This window comes from Jatropha curcas, chromosome 9 (assembly GCF_041381405.1).
Source record: "Jatropha curcas cultivar XTBG-Jc1 chromosome 9, XTBG_Jcur_1.0, whole genome shotgun sequence".
Classification (NCBI taxonomy): Eukaryota; Viridiplantae; Streptophyta; class Magnoliopsida; order Malpighiales; family Euphorbiaceae; genus Jatropha; species Jatropha curcas.
The window spans coordinates 15170045-15180647 of NC_143159.1; the positions used below are offsets into that span (position 1 = coordinate 15170045).

The 10603-nt window shown below is 35.9% G+C and overlaps 1 protein-coding gene across 3 annotated transcripts; it reads right to left on the minus strand.

Annotated features, from left to right (window-relative positions):
- Positions 1-770: 770 nt before the first annotated feature.
- FAB1D (FORMS APLOID AND BINUCLEATE CELLS 1A) lies at positions 771-9864 on the minus strand. 3 transcript variants are annotated; one of them, XM_037635940.2, is made up of 13 exons: positions 9660-9864; positions 8247-8365; positions 8099-8132; positions 7302-8009; positions 6781-6925; positions 6363-6704; positions 4899-5801; positions 4479-4807; positions 3806-3932; positions 3515-3670; positions 1741-3219; positions 1397-1663; positions 771-1301 (listed from the first exon to the last, which is right to left on the minus strand). In XM_037635940.2, exons 2-13 carry the CDS (start codon positions 8299-8301, stop codon positions 1002-1004), a joined length of 4845 nt encoding a protein of 1614 aa, XP_037491868.1. In that variant the 5' UTR covers positions 8302-8365; positions 9660-9864; the 3' UTR covers positions 771-1001. The 3 variants fall into 3 exon arrangements, with proteins under 3 accessions (XP_037491868.1, XP_012075906.1, XP_020536149.1); XM_012220516.4 differs by having other exon boundaries at positions 8247-8543; XM_020680490.3 differs by lacking the exon at positions 9660-9864 and adding an exon at positions 9284-9540 and having other exon boundaries at positions 8247-8543.
- Positions 9865-10603: the final 739 nt, after the last annotated feature.

Below are 10603 nucleotides of genomic sequence, written 5' to 3' on the forward strand. Positions count from 1 at the left end.
ACGAAAGTACCCATTTTATTTGAAAAAGCATATGGACGAAGTAGTTGTATTTTTTCAAATTATAGGGACTACACTGCAATTTTGCTAGTATCGTACTTTAGTATCTCTTTTTTACCTTTGTGTTTTCTTGTTGACTTAATGGAAAAGATATAAAAATTGGACAGAATGATCTAATGATGTAACGAAAACAAAATATAGAGACAAATTAATATATTTGAAAAAAGATAGTGACAGATTAGTTGTATTTCGCAAACTAAAGGAATCGTAATGAGCTTGTATGTGAGCCTCACAAATGTTACAGTTTGTGAGCCTTACCAAACCGAACTACGCCATACTCAAATTTGGTTCATTTATTTAAACAAGCCTAAAATTATGTTCAAATTTGGTTTGTTTAGAAACTGAACTCGAACCAAGCCGAACTTTTATCGAGCCAAGCTTCGAATAGTTCACAAACAATTTGATTTGTTTACAACCCTAAACATCAGACTAAATAATTATTTTCCCTTATAATACCAAAAGGGATTACAATCACTGCTAAAACAAATAATAATATAATTCTATTGAGTTCAAACTCCAGCTCTCTCATCGATTTCCAACTCGAGCCTTTATCAAATTCAAATTCCTAATAAAATATTCCGGCCAAGCTCGAGCATGTCTAGCTCGAGCTTATAAAAATAAACTGAATCAGATCTAAAACTTTCAAAGTTCACTCCACTTACAATCCTATCACTCCACTTACAATCCTAACAAAAGCACAAAGAACTGTGAAGTGTACAGACGGTGTCAGCAACTTTTCATTGATTAAAAATAGCCAGTTTCGCGGCTCTATACACTTTCTCAATGGACTTTACAAAATTCACAAGCATTTCAAACTGGTCCAAAGTAGACCCACACATGCAAAACTATCCCCATAAATTTGCTAAAAATCGCTAAACAAATGGGGGGCTGACTTTACATATAACTGTGATGGAAGTCTATTTACAGTAAAAATAATGATCCAACTAGTGAGAAATCCCATTTAACCCGCAGAGTGCACAAGGGTCAGACGATCTCTGAGAGCACCAGTTATCTGGGACACTCAAGAAATGTATAGCCATAAACTTCCTGAACCTTTTCTTGTACTCTTTCGGAGAGATGACTGTCGGTAACAAATTCTTCGGAACAACCAGAGAAGATTTGACCCAAGTTTCGAGTTGTTTGTCCCATGTATACTGCCTAAGATAATCAATAATCCCACATACAAGCTCTTGCCGCTGGCTATCTACCCCAACAAGTAAAGAATAATCCATTACATTGATTGACTGCAAATAGAAACAAGAAATCTATCAGCGTAAACAAATTTGCCAAAACTGTAAAATAAAAACTAGAACAATTTTAAATAATAAGACCAACTCACATTAAGGAAAGTTGTGTCATTCCAAACAGCACGTTCCAGAAGACGCTTTGCTTTATTACTAACATATAGTGGAGATCTATTCATGTCATTTACAAAGTTTTGATCTAATAGAACATCTCCTGCACCATCAGCATCTGAATTGTATCGAGCATGTAGAGCACCTTTAAGATCATACTGACGAATAATGTTTCGACCAAAGGAAAGATTCTCCATAACCATCAGATCATGCCTCGTCTCTTTTCCAGGTTTTGTATTTCTAATTGTCACCTACATGATTACACCAGAACATTAGTTTAGAAGAAATGAAGAAAAGGCTATTCTTTTCTCAAATTAATCCAGCATACCTGATAAATCCCCAAAACCTTAGCTAGACAAGTTTGGTTTCCCAACTCAAATGAGTCATTCATATACTTGAAATAATGAGGACCAAACTTAACAAATGAGTCAAATTCGGTCTTTTTGATTTCCTTTATAATCAGTCTATCATCCAGTGTTTTAGCGAAGAAGGATTTGCTCTTTCCACCTTTAGCATCCCAGTTCATACAACGACTGAGAGAAGCGATATAATCTATCTCAGATGGGCAGCACTGACTCCGAAGATCACGGAACTGCTTTGCATATAAACAAATTACTGAATATTTACCCTTTCCAAGAGATTTTGTAACCCCAAGAGAGACTTCAGGGCTAACATTCTCAGGAGAAACCAGAGATTCCAAAAAATTGAACCCATCAAAGCTTGAGAAGCGTGACTCCTCTAGAGAAACACTCGATGTAGACTGGAACGAATCTGCATCAGAAGAACTATTTGAAGACCAACGTGAAGGCATTCGAGTCAGGATATGTAAGTTATCAGTCGCTTTCACAAATGTTCCACCCTCTTTAAGACCATCCTCGTTAAAAACCTCAACTGAAACATTTAAATCTTTCAACACTGCCAGAGAGCAAGCAATTATACTAGACAGTTCACCATCATAGTCTCTCACAATATAATTTTCAGTTCCAAGAGGGATGTGCAACCTTGGTCCTTCCTCACTGATTAGTTGATAGGCTGCAGATATGTGTTCCTGTATGTAGTTACTACCTGACTGATATTTGGGCATGAAACCTCTCTCAAGATCCTCCAAATATATCTGACGAATTTCGGAAAACGGCATCCAAAACCAGGTACTTGAGTTTTCTAAACTGGCTACCAGTGAATGCAGAGATGTACCCCTTTTAGATACATCTGAATCAACAAAAGAATCACTGTTTCCAATATCTGAGGCAATTGGAATTGTCCTTTCCACTTCCAAATCCCCAGAAGAAGCAATATCATCTGCTGGGCAATTACTATTGCCAGAATAATAATGGGAAGAACCATTGGGTCTCGACAATAGCTCAGGGTGGGATGATGTGGCCTGATTCAAACCATCCATGTTTGACCTCTCAACTGCAGCAAAAGGAAATGAATTATCCAAATGATCTTGTACTCCAGATTCTTGCACAGGACCATCAACTGGAATTTCTTTCATCGAAATTCCATTTTCTTCAACAAAATTACCATCTTTCACATGGCCACTGTTGTTTCCCAAAACAATTTCAGTCTCCCCATTTTTTCCATCAAAGGTACAACTCATCTTTGACTTCAACTGGCTGTGCTCTGGTTTCTCAATAGCACCAGTGCAAACAAATGATCGACCAGGCAAAACCAGTGAATGCAGCCGCCGCTCCCAAATGCATGATTCAAGAAGAAGTTCCCATAATAATCGATTTAAGCTAAGAAACCTGTAACCAGCCTTGCCTGCATTTTCATTCTTAGCAGCAGCAGCATTTTTAAAGCTTGCCTGATCAACAGTGCAGACAAACAAACGAAACTGTCTTAGTAGTGGCTGTAAAACAAAGTTCTAACTGCATCTTGCATTTAAAAAAGAATACAAAAGTCAAGTCCTACAGGCAACTAAACAATTCTAAAAAAAGTTGTTACGTTATTGACTTAATGTAGCAAAAGAGATTCAGAGCCTCCCTCTCTCTCTCACACACTCTCACTCACACACACACACACACACACACACACACACACACACACACACATACCTCACGTAGGAAAACGAAATAAAAATGTACTGAAATATAACTAACCTCAAACTCAGAACTTTCCTGCCTCAACATGTCTTCAATAGCAGAGAATTCTTTTAGTGTCCCTCGAAGGTTCAAAGCAGAACCTTCAAATTGAGTTCTTAACTTCTTCAAAGTGTCTGCAATGCCACTGAAGAGCAATCTCCCTTTTGAATACACCTAAAGAAAATAACTAAAAAGATAAGATCACTCTTCATTAAGGGAAGATGGAATATATTTCCCAACATTGGCTAAAGAAGCAATGAAACTTTAGTAGAAATTTAGGAAGCATGTGCAATCAGAGAAGACATGTACGTTTTCAAATTCTCGCTTCAACCAATCATATCTAATTGAATGGCTGAACTCCAGCTTCTGAGGTGGCAGAGACACAGTGGAAGTTGTAACCGGAGAGTATTTGAACATTGCTGCCATTGGGCCTAGTCTGCAAAATGAATCAACAATATGAACAAGAAGACAGAGTAGAAGATATATAAATATTTAGTACAAACTGTCATTCTAATATCATCTCGGGACAATTAAATAACCCATATGCCAAGGACAGTGGCAAAAACTTACTAGCTATTAGAAGGCCAATTCCAATCCAACCAATTTAGTCTTGTCCCAACTGACTCAACCCTAAAGATGACAATTCCCCCAACCCTCTCCTTTTCTCGCTGACTACATCGAACTTTCTGGCATTGGTTAGTTTTGTGTCTATCTATTGGTTTTTTTAGCTACTTTATGTATGTTTTTATACCACCCAGAAAAGCCAAAATAACCCTCTCCTTTTCTCGCTGACTACATCGAACTTTCTGGCATTGGTTAGTTTTGTGTCTATCTATTGGTTTTTTTAGCTACTTTATGTATGTTTTTATACCACCCAGAAAGGCCAAAATTCTTGAACATGTATAGTAAATACTTTTGTTCCCCTTTTGCCACAAACTCAAACAAAACAAAAGGATAGACAAAAACTTCTCTTATTCCATACCCAAAGAAGTAGAGATAGTCCCTCTCTAAAGAATGGCCACAGCAGGATGATCTGCCAAATGAAGAGTAGTAAGAAAAGCTCAGCTCCAAGAATTTTCCAAAGGACAGACACCGTGCAGCAGTAGAAATCAAGACTCTCTTTGTACATTTCTGGCCTCCATTCTTCTCTCTACATTTACCACAGCGGCTCCACATCCAAAGTTTTCCTTCGGCTTCTCCAGGCAAAAGCTTTGGAAGTCTTTTAACTCGTATTGTAAGCTGCTTATTATGATGTGCATAGTAGTAAAAATGAGCTTCTGGAAGTTCTCCACAAGTGGTGCATTGGCGTTTCTGCAAAGGGCAGCAGCTTCAATGAGTGGAAACGTAAAAAAATGGAACCAAAAGCCAAAAAACAGAAAGAAACTAGTACCCTGCGAACAACCTGATTGAGTAAATTATCCCGAAGAAACTTTCCAAGAGGAACATCAAAATTCCTGTAGAACATGATATGAGAAAAATGGCTTTGCTCACATATAGTCCCTTTTAAGGCATTCCGGCTTGACATCAAAACCAAAATACTTTGAGACTCCAACACTGCATTGACATCATCCTTACTCTGAACTTGATCTTCTTTATCGTCAACATCTTTTACTTTGTCTTCTTTATCGTCAACATCTTTTACTTTGTCATCTTTATCGTCAACATCTTTTACTCTGTCCACAGGTTCACTGTGAGACATCAAAGACTCAGGTTCTGTTTTATCAAGTGATTTTTCTTCATCAAAACTACCCTTAGATTCCATATCACAATGTTCAGAAACTTCTGAATTTTTCAAAACTGGAACCTCTTCTGTGCTCTGACTATTACCTTCTTTTCCATTGAAGCCAAAGTAATTAGCCAGGGAATGATATGGAACAGCAGAGGCAAGAGGTAAACTGTCCCCTATAACTTTTTTGAGAGAGGCTGAAAGAGAGGAAAACCCAGAAAAAATGACAGGGTTGTATCGTACATAAGACATGGAATTGTCATCTAATCCCATGTTTAAATTGTCTGAAACTTCTTCGCTGAATCCATTAGAAATAGGAATATCAAGAGTAGATGGCCCAGTTTCAGAATTAGACTGCTCAACACAAGGAATGCTAGAATCACTGGTGCCTAAAACAGAAGGGTAGTTATTCTTCAATGATAAATTAACCTCACCAGGTAACAGAATCGTTGAGAACATCGCTTTCCAGTCAACAAGAAATGAAGTCTCAAGAATCAAAAAATAAGCCATTATAACTGCTATCTGCACCACGCATTTGATCCTCTTCAATTCATCACTATGACTTCCCTTCAACAAAATCTGTAAGATTACATTGTGCAGCTGGTTAAGTATGTACACTGAAAAAAAAAATAAAATTCACTCTTAAAATTGTAGAACAATCATCATATTCATGCAAATATGAAGCACGAGGCAATAATCATTCAACTCAACTAGGTCTCTCTCCCAAACTAGTTGGGGTCTAGCATCCACTGCCAAATCTTACTTTTCATTGTGGCCAGTTGTTAATGCAAAACAATAGTAGCTCCTATTTCTCAGGACTAAAAGACAATATTGCTTAAGATAGAACCCTACCCTTTGACAAGCTGATATATTTCTAAGTTCTGACATATTAATCCAACATGATTCATATGCCCTTGTCAAAATTTGAAGGGACAAGATTCCAATTGACCAAAGTTAGCCAAGAGGCATGCATATGCTTTGGGCAGTGCATGCATTTGTGTAAGTGTGTTGATCTTCGTATACAAGCTTGCGCATTTCATAATGTGGATGCCCATGTGAGCATGTCTATGCACATGATTACACTCAGCCACCTAGAACTACAGAGAGAATAAAGATAGAAAGGAAGTTTTCCAGACTTACAGTGCAACCTAGGTGTGTAGGACAGCCCTCAATGAACATTAATGTCTTACTTGGCCTTTTCCCCCCTTCACCTAATCCATTATGTTCCTCCACAAACTTTTCAATATGGAATGAGTCACATTGATTTAACTTTTGACCAATCAAAGTATCAGATGATAAAATTGGTGAACCAGTACAACGAGCAATTCTTTCCAGTCGATGAAGTTTCATATCGTAGACCAGCGTGATTCCTTTTGCAAGGATAGATTCCTGGAGATCACGAGATACAGATTTTTCTACTAAAACCACGTTTGGATGGCACATGTCTATCATGTCCATTAGAGATTTCAGATTATCCTTTTCCTGTTTTCAACAAATGATCATAAGTAGCAGTACACTTTGATGATACAGAAGATTTCAGGAATCTAATAAAACTTACTAAATCCATTGATTTAAATGATGATAACCCACTTGAAGACTGACCAAGCACACCTCGGATCAGCAGCAACCTTGGGTTCTTGTAATTAGTTGACATGTGCTTGTGAGCAGCATGCTTTTTGAAGACTAAGCCCTTGACTACTTGACTGCGGGAATTAGAAAACAAAATATAAAAAATAATTCTCAGGTTCAAAAAATGAATGAAAGCATTACCCTCTATTTACTGATAAACAAGTAAGACATTTTTCAGAATTGTATAAAATTCATCTTGTATAAAGCCAAAGTCCATAGCCTGTCATGCATACCTTTCACTAAGACTATAGATTACAACTAATGGGTAAAAGAGTATTACTGAAAGAATAGAACTTAAACCAAAATTAAATGCTGAATATTTTTTTCCTTCAAAAAGGAAAGGTTCATCTTCCTCAATTAATAGATTCATGATAACAGGGTATGGGAAGATGGTGGTCTAAACAAAAAACACAAAATTAATGTTTTTTTAATGTGACAACAAGATATCACCTTTCGCTGCGAGAGCCTGTTGCAATGCATTTCACTTTCACATAACCATTAGGATCCATTCCTTTCCCATCAATTGCATCAGGCTTCAAAAATGAAGCAGCCTCCCATGCTAAAAGACTAACGATATCCACCCAACTCTCACAATCATTCCCCATAGAGGCAACACCAACAGTTTTAAGAAGTTGACTCACAATGGCCTTAAATTTCCCATTTACAGCCTCCTCCATTGCCTTTTGTTTTTCTTCTCTGAACTTATAGCTCCCACTGCCTTGATCCCTGCAGCAACTCAAAGAACTTGGCTTGCCCCATTTAGTGCCATCACCACACTCATCATCATCATCATTACAAGCCACGCTACCTTCCAGATCATCTTCAGGGTCCTCTGCTTCAGGAGGCTCCCAAACTTGAGCATCCACTTCATCATCACCAGGACTAGAAATCTCATTTCCTACATTAAAGGATTCAACAGGACTCTGAGTGGAATTATCTTTTGTTTCTTGACCATTAACAGTGTGCATAATTTCTATGTCCCTCACAATGTCTCTGTCACTGCCATTAAGCTTTTCCTCTACGTTGTTCTCAGTCTCCTTATACAATCCATTCACTCCATTTACAGGAGCTTCCAATCTTGACTTATGCAGTTGGCCATTCAGCGCATGACTGGCATCCTCCTGAGCTTTATCTACTGCACCTTCTTCTTGACTCCCCCTAACAAAATGAAGAGTACCTTTGATTAGTTTCTAAACAAGAGAAAGGGAATATCTATCAGCACCACAATTGAATGGTCTGCTACATACCGGTCATATGAATTTAGATCAACTGAAAAATCACCTGAAAAGGCAGATGATAAGAAGTATAAGAAGATAACTATACAGTGTAAGCCACTAATTTAACGACAGAAACAAAAAAAAAATCAAATGATAATAAGAAGATGCAGAAATTAACTGCAGTTTGAGACAGATCTGTCGGTGCTGGACAACGAAGTTGTTGGACTGACCATTGGCGATAGAGGATTCCAACCATCCCGCTTTACACGTTCTTGCGCAAGCTTCTCTTGACAAAATCTACAAGACCAATTGTTCCCTTCACCATTTAATTTTAAAGCATTCTCATTCCCTTGTTTCTTCTTTTCATACTCAGATTCAGGCAGTTGGGCACCACAATAGTGACACATGCTACACATCCAAGCCAGAAGATAATAAAACAACTAGCTTGTTCAAAATGAAGTATAGCCGTGATCACCTGTTTGGTTCAAGCATGAAGATTGATCCATTTATATACATGTTATTTAATGATCCTTATATATAAGTCATATATCAGAAGCAAAATTTGAAAATAAACAGATGAATGATGGCACCCCATCCTTCTAAAATTTCCCTTTTCATCACAAACCATTTGATGTTTAAAATCACATTGGGAGATTCAAATATTTAGCAAGTCAAATGATATTACTAAAACTGGGAGTAATAAGAGGGAAAATCACACGATCAATAACTGATGAATGAAAAATAACATATTTCAAGTTGTTTCTAACCACTTGGTAAAATAGATTCCAAAATAAATCCAGCAATAATGAATGACTTATTTGCAACAAAAACAAAAGTTTGAATTGAGAGAATCAAAGACGGCCCTCAAATAACAAACACTTTATCAATTTCGATTTCATGAGAAATACTTACTGGAATACAGAGTGGAAAAGAGAGAGAGAGAGAGAAAAAGAATATCACAATTCTATAGTATACCCAGATTCCATATCAAATAAAAAGCATTATCCTCGAAATTTATTATTAATAACAAATTCGCTTATGAAGAACAGTAACTCAGAAAGTTGCAGAAACAAAAAGAACTCCAAGTAGCAAAATCTTCAGAACCATTTGATTACCCAAGTTGGAATACCCAAGACCAAACCTCTTGATAAAATAATCACCAAATCAGATTAAACAAATCCAAAAAGGAAAATGAAAAGAAAGAGAAAAGTATACCCAAATCTTAAATCTGTCAGTTAGCCAAGACAAACACAAGAATTAGTCCAAAGAAAATCCAAGAACATTGAAACCCAAAGCAAGAAAGAAGGTGAACTCATGACCCAACAAACGACGAGATTTAAATAGCCAACAGTGATCTACTACAAGGATAAAGTGATCTACTACAAGGATAAAGCAAATCAAAGCAATCTTGGAAATTTCAAAATGTCAACAAATAAATCCTTGACAACTAATACTCATCATAGGAGCCGAGATTTCACACACAAGTTACCAATTTTTTAAGCCTAAACAAGTCAAAAACAAAAAATAAAGAAAAGACCCCTATGATTAAGAAATCATGAATAATTTAAGGAAAGTAAAGAATATAACTTACCGTTAAAGCAATCCAAAGGAACAACAAGGATATGGTCTTGTCTTCAGTCTTTGATGAGCCAATAAAACTACCATTGCAGGAACTAAACAAGCTCTTTTCTTTCAAATTTTTTGAAGCATTTTTCTTTTCTTTTTTTTATCCGTAAAGTAAGGGATTTTTTGGTTTGGGAGTCCAAAAAAAAAAGAGTCACCAGAGGGAAGAATTGAGAAGGAGAAAGAAGGCAGAGGACAAGAAATTAGGAAGAAAGTTTTAAAGTGGGGTCCACTGTGTAGTCCAAACACTTTTCTTTTAAAAAACAAAAAAAATTGGTGTACTTGGAAGGGTAGATTCATTCAAAATGTAAATAGTAAAATACCGTAGAAAACTGTCACCCCTTTCTGAACTGTGAAGGAGCGTGTCCTTCTGCATACGTCTTGTCTGTTTCCTATTTGACGAATAAATAAGAAAAAATATACAGCCGGAAATAATTTGTAATATTTGTAAATATTATCCTAAAGTAAAATTATCAATTTATCCTCCGAACTTGAGCACAACAGACAGTTTGCCCAAAAGTTAATTTTTTGTGCAAATGACAAAATACAAAATACAAACTAGATAAAAATACAAATTGCCCTTTTTTTTGTAAAAAAATAAATTATTTGATATAAATCTAATATGGTTCAAAAAATTAATTATATATTTAATCTAAATCGAATATAATTAAAAAAATAATCAAATAATATTTTTTGACCATATATTTCAATATAATCAAATCTTTTTCTAATTCTATATTTTTTTTTAAATCAAATATTTGTTAAGTTATTTTTAAATTAAATACTGTGACTTTTTATGATTACATTATATTTTAAATAATTTTTATTTTCTAATTTAAAATTTTAAGTAATTTTTTATTAGTTAAAACTATATAAAAAAAAGATTTTTCTTACAAAATTGGCCACTTTGTT

Coding starts and splice junctions, on each gene's coding strand:
- FAB1D (XM_012220516.4), bottom strand. CDS start 8,484: ATGTGTAGCATGTGTCACTATTGTGGTGCCCAACTGCCTGAATCTGAG. Junction 8,010..8,098: donor GATCTAAATTCATATGACCG/GTATGTAGCAGA, acceptor TCATTTTGTTAG/GGGGAGTCAAGAAGAAGGTG. Junction 1,302..1,396: donor ATGACACAACTTTCCTTAAT/GTGAGTTGGTCT, acceptor TTCTATTTGCAG/TCAATCAATGTAATGGATTA.